This window comes from Chaetodon trifascialis, chromosome 4 (assembly GCF_039877785.1).
Source record: "Chaetodon trifascialis isolate fChaTrf1 chromosome 4, fChaTrf1.hap1, whole genome shotgun sequence".
Classification (NCBI taxonomy): Eukaryota; Metazoa; Chordata; class Actinopteri; order Chaetodontiformes; family Chaetodontidae; genus Chaetodon; species Chaetodon trifascialis.
Genome location: NC_092059.1, coordinates 18,391,589 through 18,411,709, shown reverse-complemented (window position 1 = coordinate 18,411,709; position 20,121 = coordinate 18,391,589). Strand labels below are relative to the sequence as shown.

Genomic DNA, 20,121 nt, shown 5'->3' with positions numbered 1-20,121 from the left:
AAATTTTCTAACTGTTTGTAACTGCCTTTGACAATAATTACACAAATTGCTATTTTAAAAATGTTCAAAAAGTAAATTATTGTGGTTTTGATCTATGTGTTTTATATTATATTCTGTAATGTTTAAACTTGTGCACTTTTCATTGAGTTTTGTGTCTTTTTGTTTTAACTTTTATTCACACTGTTGCACACAAACACACCTGGGAGCTTTCCTCATCTCTCATACTAAATGGCTGGTTCAGAAAATGCGTTTTTGGGGCCTTTAAAAGACATTATGGACTTAGTAAACCTAGCCTAATAAAGATATTCTACGATGTTAGTGTCAATGAGCAAGTACTCTGCAGAAGTCTTTCTCTTTGTAAGTCTCTTTTAATGAAACGTCACAGTGTCACATAACAAAATTTGAACTTATAGACTAATTTATTCAGCTATATATATAGTAGATATATATATATATATAAGTAAAGACTATAGCATCCATTTATTCAGCAAGAAAATGAATGCACAAACAACTCAAATATGAAGGGGTATAAAACAACATTTTATCTACTGTATATTAAAAATCTAGTAAATCCAAGGCCTCTAGTTTGACGACAGCATCCAGTAAACTTTGCTCCCAGAAAATATTTGCATCCTTACACTTTTGCTACTGAAATATTTATAACTTAGTTTAAATCATATTTTGTGAAATTGACATTAAAACATTTGATCAAATTCTTAAACAAATCTCAACCAAAACCATACTGTGTTAAACCTTTACAATGTTTATACATTCAGGAAGTATATTAAAACAAAGCATTTAGCTGAAGCGCTTTTTTCAAAAAGTAAATGTCACAGCCATGGCCCGACCACCCCCCTCAGACCTCCACAGTGACACCGGGACCATTGCTAGTGTCCTCCAGTGGTGTTGTCTCTGTGGGGCTGCTGGAAACCTTTTCAGGTTCCTCTTTTTTGTCTTCTTTCTCTCCATCAGCCACAGTTGGAGCGCTCTCTGCTGCCCCCTGCTGGTCTGTGCTGGTAGTGCTGGCTGGCTCCTCCGCCTTTTCCTCAGCTGGCTGCTCTGCCGCTTTGGTTTCATTGACAATCTGGACGGCTGCAGAGGCCTGGACTGCTTTGACTTCCCCATTCTGGACAGGGAAGACCATCTCCAGTGCGTCATACAAGAACTGGTACTGCTCCTGTAAGACACAGGTGGATTTGAGTGGAAACAGAAAGATATGGTGCTGTGCTGCAGCTTCCAATGACATTAAAGTTTTCTAACTACGACACAATTAAAAGCGCCAGAAAACAGCTTGAAATGATAAATCTGGTGATATGATTTATTTCTATTACTGCCAACAACACTGAATTTATGCCACTGGCAAGGATTGTCTGTGCTGGAGAAGGCTGATAAACTATAGTTCTTTGTGCCACAGACTTCTGTTGTTGTTTGAAAATAATTAAAAACACATTAACGAGCCACACTGTTTCTCTGGAGGACATGTTTGTTCATTAAGATGAACACGTCCTGCTGCTGTAAATGCTCACTAAGCATGCATTGTTGGTTTTGGACTTTTCATGGGATTCGTTGACAATATCAGAAATAGAATGTGAATTCATGATGAATATCATCAGTCTGATCCTTTAATTCTTCAAAACCCAGTGAAAAATATGATACTTCAATTTCAACTTTTTGCACCACTAGAGTAATGTTTGCGTGTATTTGAAGTGTTGTGTTTTACTACCAATGTGTTGAAAATGTACTTAAATATACTTAAAATGAAATGAAATTAAAGTACACTTTAATTAAGCATACTAATAGTGTATTACAAAGAACTTGAAAATAAGTCTACTTTTCGTAGGTCCAATTTAACAGTAACAGTAAAAGTATTTGCAATTTGGCACACTTTAAAAGTACAATTTATAATGCATTTACAATAAGGTCAACTTTTTTGTTAGTATATCAAAGTAATTTGAAATATCACTTCAAGTATTGCTTCACGTAATAAGCGTATTATTTTAAATACATTTAAGTAGAACTTAATCTTTTTAGAAGTACATTTTTAAAAATATATGTGTGTTTTATGTCAAACATACATTAAATTAAGCACAAAAACTGAGTGTGAACTACATTAACACACATTAAGGAATATGTTTAACCTTGATCTCTTGGTAAAAACTGCCACAGCAGACCTATGCGCACATACTAACAGGAGCATAAAAGAAACATCTGTCCATTATTGACAGTCACTGACCGAACATGTGCGACAACACTGCGCACTCTGAGCACTGCAGGAAGTTAAAGCTGTGAAGCTGAGAAGCTGTGAGCTGCTGACAGATATTGGCTTGTCTTTCTCACCAGGCTGGAGAACATGCCCTGTCTCTCCTTGCGTAGGGTTTTGACCACCTGGAAAACATCCACCAGCTTCTCTGTCTCACCGCTGTCCAGCAAGTTCACCAGAGCACAGAAAATCCCCGAACGGGTGGAGCCATCACTGAGGAGACGGAGCGCACGTATACGTAAAAATGTAAAGATGTTCAGTGGCAGCAGTCATAGACATTTCTGACTCCTAAACTGGTTCTTTAGAGCATTCTTATGTGTAAGGCTTAGATGTTTGAGAAATATGGGCCTAATTATACAATCATGTTTATACCTATGGACGATTCAGTCTCAAATCGGACAAGGACAAAAGGAGAAAGAAACATGCACAACAAACAACATACATGTCTTCCTTTTCTTCCTTGTAATGAGGTGACACTGAATATTAAACAGAATTTTAGTACAATATTTGGCCTTAATTTTTAAAGAAAATGATTGTTAAATGGTTGGCGACAATTAAAATGTGACAGCACATCTCTATTAATGCTTTGACTTCACAAAGGCATGCCACTGTAGAGCTTGGAGTGGTGTCAAATGATCTGTGACCTCTGTCATGCTCTGTAAAATGACCCTTTAAGATTCCACAGGCCGCGTTCTGTGAGCTCGTCTTACTTGCAGTGGACCACGATGGGCGTGCCCCTCTGTGGTTTGCTACTGCGCTTGAAGTCCTTGATCATGTCTGTCAGATCTTGAGGTTTCTCCGGCAACTCTCTGCCTGCCCACTTCAGGAACTGGTAGTGCTTCACCGTCCGACTCTCTTTCCTCTGTCGACAGAAGCAGTGGAAAAGGGCTTGTGACGCTGAAATGGCCAGTCAGCTCGCAGGCTCATATGGATAAATATGGGAACAGATCAGACTTTGCTATAACTTCTGACTGCAGAGTCAGGTGTGGTTGCGTTACCTTGACATGACGGAGCAGCATGTTGCGGCTGATGAAGGTTGGGGAGGTGTCTGTGCTCACCAACTCCACCTCAAAGTCCCCAAATGTTTTCTTGTCTTTATCCCAGTAGACAGAGTCAGACTCCTGTGAACCACACAGAAGATTTACAATATACCAAGAGCATGTCTAGTGCATTTTACACACAACATCATATACGTGCATGATAATTACGGTACCTTATCTCCCTCGCTGCAGTCTGAGAGCATGACAATAGCAGATGCTTTCTTCTGGTAAACCATTGACCAGAAGTCAGCCATGGTGTCTGGCAGCGGAGTCTGTGCTGTGATGAAGGTGCGTGGGCCCCAGTAACCCTGCGTGGGCAAGAAAACACATCCCTCTATTGTTGTACACAGTCCAAACAAATAAGATGTGATGGATTTAATTACGCTTGTTTTTAAAAATCCAACGGGCTGCATGAAAGATGGGAATCCATTCAGACTTAATGAGAGAACACCTGCTTCAACAGTAACAGGAGCGAAGTGTGTCGCGCTTTAGTTAAACAAACCACTGCTGTTTCTGTCCTCGCATCCAGGTTTATGTCAGTTTTATGCTCAGTGAATACAATGAAAGTGTCAGTGAAGTAACGTACATCTATGTGGGAGGCATTGATGTACTTAGTGGACTCCTCATCCTCCTCATCTGATGACTCTTCCTCCTCATCCTCATCAGGGTCACTATCTCGACTGTGTCCTTCATCAAGCTTCAGCAGCACTCGGTTGTAGTCATCTGAGGGTGGCAGGATTGAAATATTTAGACACAAGTGAAATTGGACATATTTACTGTGTATATGAATTCATGTACACTACAACTTACACTATAAACACACTGCACAGGCACAGATATACCAACACTGTTACTCTGTAGGGTCACATGGAACTTGTCCCTGTGTTAAGCTGATACTCACATGGGATGACAGATGAAGAGCGGTTCTTCTTCTTGTTGTCGTCTGTGATCCCAGTGTTGAATGTCCTCCAGTTTCTATAGGTGGGGAGTCTCTGAATTGCAAGACAAAGAGGTATTAATTATTATATCATTTCTAGTGATATCAATAAGAGACAGGAAAGGAAAAAAGGGACAATGATCCATTTTAAAGTGATCAGAAACGTCTCTACCTCATACACTGAATTGACACACATATTGCTTTGCAGCTAGAGGTGCAAATCATCAGCTCAAGTTTCATAAACTCACTGACATACCTTTACGTACGGTTGGATCAAACAGATCACAATTATATAAATGCAATGCTTTGCAGATAAATAAATAGTAAAATGGCATACATCAAACTCATCCTCCATTAATGTGGGTTCACTGCTGGAGCTCTGCTGTTTGAGCGTGCTCAGCGTGCTGTGGAGCTCAGGCAGGGTGATCTCAGTTTCTCCAAACTGATTGTGCTCCAGCAGTGCCTGGTGAATTAGGATGTACTGGGCCTGTGTGAGGACAAATGTCTTGATTAACGAGGGATGTACAGTTTGGGGATAGAACAAATATGCAGAAGATAATCTGCTGTTGAGTTATACAATCCACATCTCAGATTTCTCCAAGGTTAGAATTCCCCATCTTAGCTCGTTATCCCTGCCTGTTTTAACCTCACCCCCGTTCGTCATGAAAAGAGTTAAGCTTCTAAATATGTTGTTCACTTATGCTCAAATAAATGGCAATATTCAAAACATATAAATGCATGGCACATGCTCATGCACATACACTGTGGGCAACCTATTTTAGCTTCTGGCCTCTGGTGGGCGCTAGAGAGCAACAAGACAACCACAGACAAGAACAGATCCACACCATCACACTCATGAGCACTTAAACCCACTTTGTGAGGTCTCAGTGCAGTTTCTGTAAAATAACATTGCAATGCTCACGTATTATATATTACTTCTGTTAGATCATTCAAAATGTTCAAAATGGATAAAGCCGAGACAGACCCTGAAATGATGGATTATAGATTTATGGATTGTCATTGTAATCAATCCATATGTCCATCCATCCATCCATTTTCTATACCGCCTATCCCTTTCGGGGTCGCGGGGGGGCTGGAGCCTATCCCAGCTGTCAGTGGGCGACAGCCATTGACACTCACAGGGGGAGTTTTAGAGTCACCAGTTAACCTAATGAGCATGTTTTTGGTCTGTGGGAGGAAGCGGGAGAGAACCCACGCATGCACAGGAAGAACATGCAAACTTCACACAGAAAGGCCCCGCCTGGGGATCGAACCGGCGACCTTCTTGCTGTGAGGCACACGCACTACCTGCTGTGCCACCGTGCAGCCCAATCCATATGTCGATGGATAAAAAAGATATTGGGCCACAATCTTGTATATAGAGTGTACTGTATGAATTAAATATCTATTTATACAGTGTGTTTGTTCACCTGTTGTCAATTTCAATTTCTTTACACGTATTTATCATATATAACTGCTGTATCTGTGCTTGTTTATCCTTGTCTCACTTCATTATCTTTGTTTAGCTTCATGTTCATGTTGCTTAACTTGATTTTTGTCAGAGTAAACACTCTGAGAACACACACACAGTCGTGTTTCCATCTTTTTTGGAGACATTACATAGGCTGTCATTCATTTCCTGGAGTCTTACCCTAACCGTGACCACTATTTGCCAAACCTAGCACTTATCCTAAACTTAACCCAAGTCTTCATCCTAAAATTTAATGATTTCCATTATGGGGACTGGAAGGCCAGTCCCTTAAATGTGACCATGTAAACAGATATATGTCCATGCAACAATACACGTCCACACACACACACACACACACACACACACACACACACACACACACACACACACACACACACACACACACACACACACACACACACACACACACTCTAAACTATGATCTAAATATATATCATATATTTCACCTCCACTTGAACCATGAGGCATCTCTGTCTGCGGAGTCTGACCACGTAGCCGTAGATGTCTACTCTGCCCTCCGCCTCCAGACCCTCCATCATGGCATCAATGCCAATGTAGGTGCCTGTCCTGCCGACTCCCGCACTACACATGACATAACACTGTGTTAATACATGACAATATACATTAAAGTAAAGTTACAGTCAAGCATTAATTAGAGGCAAACAGAGAGGGGAGATGGCCTGAGAATGACATCCTTTAATCTGTTTTCTATCAGTTCATCAGTCAGCGAAGCAAGTTCAGAAATGTGCCTGAAAAGACACACACTTCCCTGATTACTAGTCCAGTTTGGAACTACATACTGTGTGCACTGCGCACTGGTGTCAAATTAGATTAGAGAGGAATAGATTGGACTGGATCAACCTTTACAGTCATTGCACACAGTAGGTATTTAGCATCTGACCAGATAGTGCAAACAGTAACAAAAGTCACAAAAACACAATGTTCAGTGCAAATGTATGCAGCTACGACGTGTCAGTAATGCACTACAAACAGTGTAATTTCAGGTTTGGCATGCCCAGAGGAAGAATGGAAATGGAATGGAAACAACGGGAAATGGGAAGACAGGAGTGTATTTTGTGCCAGCCGTGTCACTGTGTAACCAGAGTTACTGTCAGCTGACTGAGGCTGGGACATTGGACTCACCTGCAGTGAACGACGATGGGGCCACTGAAGAAATTCTTGAAAGCATTGACACGCCGCCTGAGCTTCAGGAGGAGATGTGGGTCCCCTGGGACGCCATGGTCAGGCCAACTCATGAACTGGATGTGGGTCACCTCCCTCTCTGAGTTCTTCTCCCTTTTCTGCAGACACACAAACACACATATAAATATAATACATCATATATATTAGGATAAGACATATATATTAACACATAAACATATTTAATATTTAAGCAAGTATTGAGGTAAAGATGGACAGATATACTAGCCTTCACTTATATGCAGACACACATGAACACATCCACAAGTTAAAGTGATAACATGAGAAACACATTTTCACTATTTTAGACTCACATTCGTCAGGATGAGATGGCGAATGGTGTAATCCGGACATTGGTTCTCTGAGTTCAGCTTCACTATGAACTCCTGAAATATCTCTGTCTCTCGGTCTAGAGATGGCCAGTACTGCGCACACTTCAGCTGCGAGATTGAGTGACAGCAACATTTCACAAGTCAGTAACACATCAGCAACACTGACGATTGAGCACTTTTAACCCAAAAGCCAAACATGCAGTTGATGCAGGTTAAAAGCAGACTGCTGTGGATAAAACAAACAGGTTACATACTCAAAGTCTTTCTCAAAGACCACAGTGTGCAGCTTGAGTGTGAAGTTTGGCCTTATTCATATCTGATACAGTACGTGTGGCGGAGCAGCTAAGATGTGAGTGTGACAGACTGCAGTCAGTCAGTAATCGTAGCTCTTTTTGTTGTCTCATAGAGAATAATGTTTAATTACTAATTAAAAAAAGAAATACAATGAACAGTGTGACATAATAACCAAAGGAAAAACTTCTGTTCTTACCCTGTTTCCCTCTTCACAGCGTGTTACCATGACAATGATAGAGGACTGCTGCTCCCAGACCATCCTCCAGAAGTCACCCACAGTCTCATCCTTTGGCCCTACAACACACACAGAATATATGTTCTGTACACATAAGCATGCACGCTTATCAACCAGGAACATAGTGCAGGTGCACTGACTGAGTGTGTGAAGAATATGAGAACTTTACCTTGAGCCGCGATGTACTTCTTGGATTCCTTGTACCCCTGCAGCAGGAAAATAAATCATACTCAATAAAGTGTGTATTGTCCAAAAGAGCCAACTTGTGTCTGTTTAACCCTAAAAATCTGTGCTGTTTGGCCAAAATGTGAAATATTTTTCATTATCTTTAAGCAGTTTGATAATGTCTGATCTGTCTCATGCCTGCAGCAGTGTGTGTGATGTGGGTGTTTTTCATACGTCAATGAAGCTGGCATTGATGTAGTCACATCCTGCCTCTCCGTTACCGCTCGTCAGCTGGACACGGTTATAGTCATCTGGTTCAAGACAGCAAGAAGAAAAAACATCACAAAGGACACCTTAACAATGCTAAAAGACCATTAGCAAACAAGTGTGTGTGTGTTAACTTTCTGTAAATTCAATTAAGAAGAAGTTTACGGATATAACCTGAAATTTAAGAGCTAAATATCTCACACTGATGTAAAACTGTGAATCCAAAAATAGCACTGAGACTACGCTGCTATTTGCAACATTTTCCACAATAGTTTAATACACATAGAGGTATTAAAGAAGTATTTACAGTATGTCAAAATCTATGCAGGTAAACAAGCTTAGCTATAAGGTATTGATTATGGGATTTACTGTGTGTATTTAAACAATGAGTAAAAATACACATCACACATCTAAGTGCTTTTGTCTTTTATCTAAAAAGCGTTGTGTTGTTGAGACTCCGACTCACACGGCAGGATGTCCACATAGCGGTTCTTGGGGACGTTGTAGGGCTTTTTAGCCTCTTTCACATTGTACCTCGAGAAAATTCTGGGGATGCTCTGAAAGCACAAACAAATTATGTCATTTGCTGAAGATCAATAAACAGCAGTTCTATAGGACCATTCGCACTTTGGCTCTATAATCAGCCAAGGCCACAGGCATGCTCATCCAACCTTCTTTGTGCAAGCCCAGCCATCTCCCTCTCTGCCACTCCATTCCTAAACCACCCAATACAGAAATAAAATACCAAAAATAATGCTCCCAAAAGAAGCTACATTTTAAACTGACCTGAAACTCAGCCAGGAAAAGTCTCCCCTCGTCAGCCAGCTTCCTCTTGTAGGCTTCCAGCAGGACCTCGGCTGCAATGGGCTCAACAGGCAGCAGGTTCTCCTCGTCATCTACAGCAGCAAACAGGCAGCAGGTGAGAAACAATATAATGCTACTATCTATTACATACAGTCCAGTAAATATTTTGACTTTTTTTTCTCTGTTTTTATGAATGATTTCTCTTGAAACATGCTTCTCCAACAACAACCAAAGGAATACACCTGTATATTCTGATTGTTACAAATATCATAAATGGTTTGAAAACAGTAGCTGCTGAACACGAGAGTCATTCATTTTGCACTTTAAGTCCTCTATTATCATCAAGTTCAAGACAACATCTGGGTAGAGAACAGGAAATCTAAAGACGACTCACTTGCTGTTGAAATGAGCATCATGCTTTCACCCGAGTCACTGTAAGAAAATAGTGAACATTGACTTTAAGGACTTTAAACTATCAGGGAAATAAAATGGAAAAAGGCCTACACATAGAGTTTTATGGTGTTTCTGTCAAATACGCAATTCAAATGCAATAACAATCCTATTTGTGTACTTTAAATGAAAAGATATTGCCTCGTCAGTGGAAAATAACCTGTTGTTAACATGCAAAGAAACAGCAAGCAGAATGTGACAGTCAGACTGATGCAGAGATAAGACAATGAGCCTTACTTGGACTTTCTGCGCTTCAGGATGTAAATCTTGTAGATGACCATAAGGAGCGCCACAGACGTGAGGATGATGAGGAAGACCAGAAACCCAATCAGTGCTTTGTCATTATCTGTAAAATGATGGGAAAGTAATATCAGAGTGGAAGCGTTTATGCTGAGGATGTGCCGTATAGACATGGATGCGTGAAATGTGCGTCAAAACAAACACGTCAAACAAATTGTGTGAGACAATTTGTGGTTTTAATTAAAATTGCACATACACTGAGTGGTAATCTGTTCTGTCTCAGGCATGCTCTCGAAATGTCCATTGTGAGCAGTCACCTGGAAAGAAAATCTGTTCATCAGGAATTTATGAGGAATAAAGTTGGAATAATCTTGTGACATCAGAAATGAGTCAGATACAAACCTGCACTTTGTAGGTCGTAGAATAACTTAGATCCCTGAATTCAAAACTGCATGTCTTGTTTTTTTTTTCGGTGTTGCTACCGTCCAAAACACGTGCGATATATAATGCTTGAGGTCCATAAAAGCATTTGGTATGTTTACAGGTCACACTGATAGAATTATGGTCTAGATGATCCAGTTTCAGGTTAGTGGTGTTGTCTGGTACTGTAAGACAGTCAAGACAAACAGCAGACAGAGGTTTAGCTTTATTTTGTTTTGTTTTCTTGCTCTTTAGGTTGTGCTGGTTGTCAGCACTGACACAAAGTGTGCACAGCAAAGAAAGACGATTAAATTTGCCCTGGAAACAGTTCATTATAAACTCAAAGGGGAAGGGGCACAAAAAGATCAGAAAACTAAAATTAGGAGTAAACTTAAACTTAAAACTAACTTTTTAAAAATCAAAAATTGGAACTCAGTAATTACTCAAGCAATTTTTTGAAAAAAAATTCTATTTTAATGTTAATTTTCTAAAAAAAAAAAAAAAAAACTCAAATAATGCATGGAGAAACAGAATAATTTTGGGGCCAATTGGACATTGTGTCATTGTTAATTAACTTTTTTTCAGCATTTCTAGTGAATGCAAATTAATTAAATAATTGATTGCAATTTAACACTTAAAAAAATCTATGATATGACTATTCTCTTTCACCACACTCCAGATCACAATAAGCAGATCAAAGTGACTGAAGCTGGTAGGTTTCCACAGAGTCACGGAGAATAACACTGAGAATAGCCACCGCTGTTGAATATGACATCTAGAAATGTTGTGTATTCCTGCTACATATTGTGTACATACTGTATTCCCTTCTTCACTGATCACTGGAGCCACATTGTAATATTCATTATAATGGCTTGAGGAGTGATAATGTGTAAAATATGTTAATATCAGGGAATGATATACTGTCTGACTGTCAGCATTTAAGGTCCTTTGAGAGACAGAGAATCAGTTAAAATATATCACTTACATAATAGTAGAACAACTTGAATTTAGAATTATAATTACCATAATTAGCTCAAATAATAACTAATTAATTACTTCCACTAAATATTTTATTGATATTTCAAAGTAAAATATTTAGCATTTAATAAGCTCATTTCTTATTCAAGAGGTACGGTCTTCAGAGAGTTTATCAGAAAGATGTTGACTTTTGCTGTCACATAGTTTTAACTGGATAGTCAACAATATGTGAAATACACTGCCTTAATAAACAAACAGTCAGGATAGTCTGTTGTATAATACAGGAGTTGAATCTTTTTTTGAATACTTACCTCCATGGCCGGTTTTCACTTCAAGGACTTTACTCTTATGGGCAACTCTCTTGTTGCCGTACATGGGATGGACTTCACAGGTGTAGATGGTGTATGGCACCAATCCACTAACAGTACATGGTTTTCCTGATGCTTTATTGGTAACGACACCTGTAAAATGGTTTCATTAGCTGGTTTGTTGAATTTGATTAACAAAGAACAACAACAGCAGATTGTTTTGTTGGTCAAGTTACCTTTGAAGCGAAAACCAAATGGATGTCAATCAATCAATCAATCAATCAATCAATCAATCAATCAATCAATCAATCAATCAATCAATCAATCAATCGATCAATCAATCAATCAATCAATCAATCAATCAATCAATCAATCAATCAATCAATCAATCAATCAATCAGTCAGCACCCACGTGTGAAAACTGAAGCCATCATTAATTGCTTTGTTTGTTTGTTTTTTGCTTTGTTTATTTTATTTCTGTACCATGTTGCATCTTCCTCATGAACTGTCACTCAGCATGTTACTGCACGGAGCACAGTCGGTCTATGGATGATTCAAACACTTCACTATTTAGGTAAAATGACCAGTCAAAGGATCTCCAAAGACTCACTAATGTGCAAAGTGAATAAAGTAATTCAAGAGTTAATCTAAAAAGTTTTACTTACCATGTCTTATGCATTGGGAGGAAGTAGTAGTACAGTTACATTCATAAGAAAGTTTTGGAAGGACTGTTTGACACTTCCGACTCGTCGTGGTCCAGCTTAGTTTGATGGAGGTACTGGTTGTGCTGGAGCCTGTATTTGCTATCTCAAAACCTGTTAGAACACATTAGAAGTCCATAACACTGAGTGTCTGCTGTTGTCCTTAAATCCATAGATATCTCAGGACACAAGCTCATGGTTCTCGTCATTGCACAGAGTTAATGTGTTTGTCAACATACCACAGTCAACCTTGATGTTGAAATCCTTTGTTCTTGTTAGGACCATATTGTTGTACTTGATCTGACCAGTACACTTGTAGTCTGTGTCGGGCTCCAGCTTGGACAGGTTCTCGAACTCGTTGTGTAACACTATTTCTTCAACTGCTATTTGACCGTCAGTGCCTGGTGAGACATTCACAATAAACGAATGCACAAATCTTCTGTTCAGAACTGATTCACAGAATGCACAAAGCAATACCTCCACTTCCTTTTACACCAACAGATGATTCACATCGACTCAGCTATAAGCTAATGGTGCAAACTGTCTCTCCCTATTTCTGTGCAAATCCATTCATAATGTCAGTGAAGTCTTTTTACTTACCAACACACGTGTAATTCCAGGTGAGAGTTTTACATTCCTTAGGTACTGTTAATTTTATTTTTGGAGGAAATGTATCATTAACTTCCTGCTTTATTTCAGATGACCCTAAGAAATCTGTGGAAAAAAGTAAACAACACATACATTAAACACAATGACGTCGTGTCCAAACCACAGGCAGTTCACAGTACAGGAGGACGTTACCGTACATACCAGCAGTGATGTTTTCGGTGCGACTAAAGGAAGAGTCCACACAGTTTCCTGAAGTGAAGTTTATCTTCAAATCTGAGCAAATGTCATCATAATCAGGTTTGATGCAGAAGGTTTTACTGTCGTTTTTGTGTATAACATTATATGCAGTTGATAGTGAAGAGCTGATGTCCCAGTCACTCTTGTAACAAACAGATCCAGAGATGTGAGTGCCATTTCCAATGTCGTCTTGACCTGAAATACACAGGTGATGCACAAATGTCTTCCTGTTTCCACACAGTCTCATTTCTTAAATAAGATGCGATTCAACTGTATGAATTAATTTTACTCACTCATTTCAGTCGTTGTAAACTCTTTACTTCCAGAGCAGTTACAGGATGTTTCTTGGCCAGCATCGTCAGTGAATGTCACATCATGTTCATAGGAAGTACAAGGCTTCAGGTGTTCAATTTCAAAAGAGTTGTTTGAGGAGATTACATGGGAGGATATCCTTGCGGTGTTAGGACGGTCCTTCTCCTTAATGGTTATATCGTGATTTCCAATGGCAGAGCTTGTAATGGTTATCAGTAGCCTAGACTTGTTGGATGCGGCAGTGTAAGAACCTGCAGAAAAAATCAACAGAATAATGAAATCTCTTTCAGAATCTCAGACAGTCTGTTCATGTGAATGTTGAACTTGATCCTGAGCTGAAACAAAACAAAATCCAGTAACTAACTAGTAATCAGAACGTGTGTCTGGTCAGATCGCTGTGAAGATGTCACGCATTGTATCTTGAAGAGTAATGCTGATACTCACACTGTGGTGGTGGTGGTGTAGGGGCTTGTGAGGTGGCTGGAGCAATGCATTCAAATGAGATGAGAAAAACAAACAAGAAAATATTAATATGTGATGATAATAAATACTCTTCCACAGATTTGCAAATGAGTGTCTGTATCATATGAACCTTAGCAGTGCTAGTGTTAGTAGCTGTTGTCCACACGTCTATGAATAACACTGTTATCACAGTCCTATAAGAGCCCATGGGGCTCAGTTGTAGATGAGAAAATTCCAACCTTTGGCGGCGGTAGTCACTGAGTCACTGATTGGAGGTGAGGTCTGGTTTTGAGTGGGGTTTGACTGAGAGTCTGGTTTCGTGCTGGTTGCAGTGGGTGAGCGTGAGATGTTTGCAGGAGTAGTGGTGACTGTAGGATAGAGAGCATGCTGGAGGTCACCTTCAGGTAGGAATACTTTACTGCCAGTAGTCTTACCTGATACAAGTCCTAGCCATTATTTCAGGAGAATGCATTCAGGCTGAACGCAATGCTAATGCTTCCAGTAAAACTGTAAATGGAGGCTGAATACGTTACCAGACACGGCAGTTGAACTGGGTGCCTGGATTGTGGAGTTTGTGCTGAGTGATGTTGGGGTGAGTGGAGTGTCTGAAGGCATGACCGCTGTCATGGTGCGTGGAGTTGAGGAGATGTCAGATAGGCTGGCTACTGAAGGTGAATTGGGATTTGTGGTGCTGTTTGGAGGCATGGGGGCTGAAACAAAAATCAGGCCAAACACTAAATCACAATGCTAGTTTTCACAGCATTAAAAGGTGTAATATGCAGCATTTCCATGAATCCTGTTTTCTCTTGTTACAAAGCTGGTGTTGCTCCTTGTCAATCCTTCCCTTCATTTATGTCTACTACACATTTAAAGAAAAGAACAAGAGGTAATGACAAAACAAAGGTGCATTGGAAAAGAGCAAATTCATACTCAGAGGAGGACAGGCAGAGTTCAGCTGGGTGTGTTTGGTTGGACTCTACAGCTACAGCAGCGGAAATGGAATTAGGTTGAGCATTACTACTCGCTCTGAGTTCAAATACTTCCTGTTTTTGGATTTAAAAGCTGTCTTCCTGTGGCAAAACACAAACATCTTAAGGTTATCTAAAGGTTGCCAACCTTAACAGAAAATCATGGAAACTCTTTGATTTGAAAGAAAGTAGGATAAACTCTCACAGTTGATTTCTACAGACGAAAAACAGTTTTCCAGACCGCGTCATGTTCATGTTTTTTCCCCTCTATCACTGATGAGTTAATATTCAATTTCACAGGCTGCATTATCAGTGACTTATTTGTTCCTATGAAGGAAAACGTTGCATCCGTACCACGCTAAAACCGTCTCAAAGTTTGACTCATCTAAATCCCAATAACGCTCGACACAGAACTGCTGCTCTTTTCTAATGCAGACCCACGACTAGATTACATACATGGAAATATCATTACAACAGATCTCAGATACAGAATGACTTGACAGATCGCCTGGAAAGAGGTCAGGACAGGAGAAATCCCAGCATCAGTTTAAGCATCTGGTCTGTTCTTAACTTGACTCACTTTGTTAAACAGCGAGTTAACATGAGTTTGATTTAGCTCAGCTCAAAAGCAAGCCAATCAGAAAAGAAAGAGAAAATACCTGCGAGTTACGCTCAACCTTTTCTCTCCCATTCACTATATGAACATCAGCACTGCAGACTGCATGCTGTATGAACATAAGCGTTACTGCTTCAGCAAAGCGAAATGTTCTGAAGTGAGCGCCAGCTAGAATGCAAGTCATCATGTAGCCAACTGTGCCCGCATGAAGCGAGACCTTGGGTGAGACGGGCCACTAAAATAGAGCCCAGCATCAACCGAACTACTTAATGAGAGTGTTGAAATATACTTCTGTGGCTCTTTCATTCGAGAGCGTACTCATTTCATGCCATTTCGCTGGCTTTGATGCTGCTGTGTCCATGAAGAGGTAAGACAGAGAAGAGTGAAGGAACAGCACAGCATAATGAGAACAAAATATTTGATTCATTAAATGTTATACGTCCCATAACTTCTTAGTAACTTATAGTATTGCCACTCACCCCTTGGTTCTTGACCTGGAATTACAAAAGAGAAAAAACATGTAAATGATTGCACTTTTTTGTTCTAAAACAGTAGAGTACAGTTTTATGAAAGCATCCACTTCCAATGGACTGATGAAAACTCTTCCTGCATGGTCAAAGCACTAGCAGGTCAAAAAGCGGGAAAACGGCTGTTTACACCTGAAGCTCTGTGTGAGGCTGTACAACCTGGTTGCTATGACAATGCTGAAAAGAGCCATACAAGTTGTAACCACTATTTCCTGCTTTGCACTAAAAGCTAGAGCCTCTCTATGCTTACAAAATTAGTTTCGGTTTGGACAGATCACCTAATCAAGCAAATAACCAAATGTTGTTTAAAATAATACATATGCTTTAATCCCTCAGTGTAAACAGAAAGTCATCCTAATCTTCATAAATGCCTTTTTTTCTGCCTTTCAAACTCTAATATCGTATTAGTTTTGGTAATTGGTACTGTGATATTCGTCACAAAAAGGGGCTTGTAACACATCTTAGCTGTCTTGTCCATTAGCTGTTTATAATAATAGCAATGAGCAATGAATCATGAGATGATGGGGGGCAGTCAAACAATGAGTGTCAGGATGTGGTTTGGTGCATTCTTGTTTCACTCCATCGTGCAGAGATGCATGCTCTCTGCACTGACATTTCACCACGTTGTGCTTTGCAGTGACTGATTTCAACCGCTTCAGTGAAATTGAGCTCTATTGATATTCTATAACGAGAAAACTTTATCCAAACTCTAATTTTATCATAACGTTTCATCACTGCATTTTTTAAGACTCCATGTTCTGTTGTTTGTAAAATGGGCCAACTGGGTTTAAGTGAAGCCTCCTTGGTGTTTTGGGTACTTTCTTTTTCAGTGCTGAGCTTCAAATGAAAGCAACTCAGTCACTATTGCATACACCTGTTCAAGGTCACAAGCTTTTGTCCAAGTGTGACAGAGAAAGAAGCAGAAGAAGAGGAAGAAAGAGGTAGAAGAAGAGAGACAGGGTGACCTTAGAGAAGATACCAACTGGGAAAAACTGACAGCCGTTACAGTTTAGTGACAAACAGACGCCTGTTCCTGAATCCATTCACTTGTCTGACATTTAGTAAAGAAACTGATAATGCGTCTGGGTCTCTCTCTCATGTATCGGCCTTTTTTATCTGCCTCTTCCTTTGTCTCATATTTTGCATTTGGCACAGAGCAGCACCTCCTGCTTTGTAACACTTACACCCTCCTTCGTGAGACGGCTCTAATCGTGCAGCACTTCACATTTCTGACCTCACTTCTTCATTTCAGACACTGCACTTCCCCTTTTTTCATGAATTCTCAACTCATTTACTTTTGCATGCTCTGTGTCTGTCTGCCCGCGCTGCTCTGCTCCGCTCTGCTCTGCCAGGAAATGAAGGCAGCTCAGAATGGAACACGGAAGTGGTCAACTTTTTGGTCACAGAACTCTATAGAGGTACGGCTAAAGAAAGCTTGGAAATCTGCATCTTAATGGGGCACATGGCTGCTCTCACGCAGTTGGCTTAACTGAATGAAACTGGTGCTCGCATGATTTTTGGCCTTCAGGTTTAATCTGACCTTATGTTTCTAATCTAATTATTCAACAACAATTAAGAAAAAAACTGGAGAAATAGGCGAATTTTGAACTGGATTTAACACTGTGGATAAAAGTTATGCTTAATTGTCATCATGTGCATGCTTACAAATTCAAATACACATTGTAAGGCTCAAAAGTACACTACCATATGTACGTGATTAATATTCACTGTTTCTATAGATATTTTCTCTCACAATGCCCCCATTTCTCTGCAGAACTGGTAGCTTTACTTCTGATATTTGAAGTACATTTTGCTTGTGATACTTCTATACTTTAACTTTTGAATGTAGGACTTAAGTATATCATCTGAATAGTTATTGCAGTGTTGGGTAAAAGCAGCAATGCCACTCAAAACAATAAAAAGTCGTGCAGTCATAACTGAACTGACGTAGAAGCATTGTGGTTAAATGCCATTAATGTTATGATAAATAAATTGATACTAAATGATTTAAAACAAAGACTAATTGTTATCACACTGTGAAATTCTGCTACTTTTCCAACAATCCTCACTTGAAATACTGAAAAACAACGCTCAATCAATGGAAAAGTGAAGACGTACATAAATAAGAAACGATGCGGTGTACCGTGATGATTCACCTTCCACACTAGCTGAGATGAACTGTACGTAAGAAGCAAAAGACAAATACTGACCCTGACTGACATTAAAGACAGCAGAGTGAAATGAACAGAGTGAAGGCTTTATTTCAGCTCGTGTGTACAGACGTCTCAGCTGAAAATAGCAGAAATTATTTGATGTGCTGCACAGTAGCAGAACTCTGAGTGATGCAAGAGGCAGTAAGGTGGGTCTGACTTAACACACGCACGTGTGCATGCATGCACACACACACACACATGCACTCTCTCAGATGTGTATCATATACACCCACAGTCACTGGGGTTGAAGTGAAGAGCTTGCAGGGACACACCCCGAAAAATTCTCTCATCTCTGACAGACATACCCCCCCCCCACACCAACACACACACACACACACACACACACACACACACACACACACACACACACACACACACACACACACACATTGACACATACACACACACACTCGCGCCATCATACAAACAATGTCAAAGCAGAACAGAAACATGATTGCAAAAATTCCCATAGCTTTGTACCAAATGAAAGAACACGTTTTAAAGAGAGTCTTCTTATTAACAGCAGTCTTTGATTGAACATAACTGTTTATTCTTTTGCCAAAGGGGCTCACAAACCTGTCACTACTTTAGCTTCTCACATCACAAGTGTGCGTTGTACTGTCTTGTGTTCTTGGGTTTGGAAAGTTTAAGAAACGTGAAGTAGCACAAATGGAGGCACAACTCAAAGACATGATATACTGTAGCTTGTCATTTCTGCCCTCAGTTTATACTTTAAATGATTACATTTTGTGTGGGGATGTTTTCCATTTTGTTTTTAGAAAAAAAAAAAAAAAAACGCTAACTGTCAAGCGTCTTCACACAGTCACGTCTTTATCTCAGGCATGGGAAGCGTTTCACCTTTTCTCATCAACACGATTACATGCTCAACAACCATATGCTACGACTTCAGACACAGCTGAGCGAGGAGTTTAGAATAAGAGACCTCGCTGCTTACAGTTGGCTATCATTCATGTTTTGCATCATTTACACTTTTTTTTTTTTCAGATGAAGAAGACTTTCAGATGACAGACACAAGCACGGAGCTTCACAGAACAGCCTTTACTTTCCACAGTCCTTTCATAAAGGAGGCTGAGTTGGTTACTTACAGTTGGCCAAACTGATGATTCCAGCCCAGAGCAGCAGGATCTTCAGACCACAGAGACCTGCCATGTCCAGGAGTTAGGGTGTGTACCGCCACACACCATACAGTATAGTCCTGATGGGGACCTACGGGCAGAAATTCACAAGCCAAATCGAAGCTGTATTTCCAATTCTCAAATCAACTCTAAGATAATAAGAAGTTAAAAACGATGTCTTATTTTAAGCTACATACGTTTTCTGTCTTATCAGTTGATGCAGCTTCCTGGACTTGTTCCCCAAACCCTAAACCTCGCCTCTAGTTTCAAGTCAGTGGGAGTGATGTCACACCAAAAGAGCCTGCCTTTACCTTAACATTTGGTGACAGGAAGCCTCATTTCAGCGACGCCACCGAGAACAGGAAGTCTTCTAATCTTTACTTGCTTTTGCTCAAGTGTGAAAACCCTCTGACTTATGAAAGAAAGACTGAAGTTAAACTTCAGTTTGAAGCCCTTTTTTGACTCAAAGATTGTGTTTTGACACATTAGGCTTTTAGATACATGCTTCATAAACCACTGTTCTCCAATTGACAGTTCGACTTCATATCAGCAGATGCAGAAATGAAAAAAAAAAAATGATGCTAACACACACTGAGGCTTACAGGATGTCGCCTTCTGTTTAGTTGGCTTCTATTAGACTGTTTGAAATCAGATCATCAACAGACAAAATCTAATGAAACTTCTTTGAGCTCCTCTTCTCTCTCACTGACTCCTCCCTGCTCTTAAGCTTACAGGCCCGCAGTCTCTCGGCCATGTAATCAAAAAGGCACGAGGAGCCAACGCTGCAATGTGCAAGAAAATCTTTCCTTATTCTTCAACTTTGTTCTCAGTGTTTTTTTTGTTTTTTTTTCTTGTCTCAGTCTAAAGAGAGAAAACATGTGGCCATTGGCTCCAGAAGTAAATTTCTTCATTTCTGCT

General features: G+C 39.9%; 1 protein-coding gene across 2 annotated transcripts; it reads right to left on the bottom strand.

The window, feature by feature from the left end:
• Positions 1-357: 357 nt before the first annotated feature.
• Positions 358-19,485, bottom strand: ptprc (protein tyrosine phosphatase receptor type C). 2 transcript variants are annotated; one of them, XM_070960702.1, is made up of 31 exons: positions 19,401-19,485; positions 19,158-19,294; positions 14,277-14,453; positions 13,983-14,111; positions 13,726-13,761; positions 13,263-13,532; positions 12,934-13,164; positions 12,724-12,837; positions 12,363-12,524; positions 12,088-12,237; positions 11,426-11,575; positions 10,119-10,321; positions 9,973-10,033; positions 9,714-9,822; positions 9,421-9,458; positions 9,009-9,118; positions 8,689-8,779; positions 8,190-8,266; positions 7,960-7,996; positions 7,752-7,849; positions 7,244-7,369; positions 6,873-7,030; positions 6,176-6,311; positions 4,575-4,724; positions 4,202-4,292; positions 3,887-4,023; positions 3,474-3,608; positions 3,259-3,381; positions 2,971-3,122; positions 2,338-2,473; positions 358-1,177 (listed from the first exon to the last, which is right to left on the bottom strand). In XM_070960702.1, the coding sequence occupies exons 3-31, from the start codon at positions 14,446-14,448 to the stop codon at positions 857-859; spliced, it is 3,903 nt and encodes a 1,300-aa protein (XP_070816803.1). In that variant the 5' UTR covers positions 14,449-14,453; positions 19,158-19,294; positions 19,401-19,485; the 3' UTR covers positions 358-856. The 2 variants fall into 2 exon arrangements, with proteins under 2 accessions (XP_070816803.1, XP_070816804.1); XM_070960703.1 differs by lacking the exons at positions 19,158-19,294; positions 19,401-19,485 and having other exon boundaries at positions 14,277-14,590.
• Positions 19,486-20,121: the final 636 nt, after the last annotated feature.

Coding starts and splice junctions, on each gene's coding strand:
- ptprc (XM_070960702.1), bottom strand. CDS start 14,448: ATGCCTCCAAACAGCACCACAAATCCCAATTCACCTTCAGTAGCCAGC. Junction 13,533..13,725: donor TACACCACCACCACCACAGT/GTGAGTATCAGC, acceptor TTTTTTCTGCAG/GTTCTTACACTGCCGCATCC. Junction 7,850..7,959: donor GAAGTACATCGCGGCTCAAG/GTAAAGTTCTCA, acceptor TGTGTGTTGTAG/GGCCAAAGGATGAGACTGTG.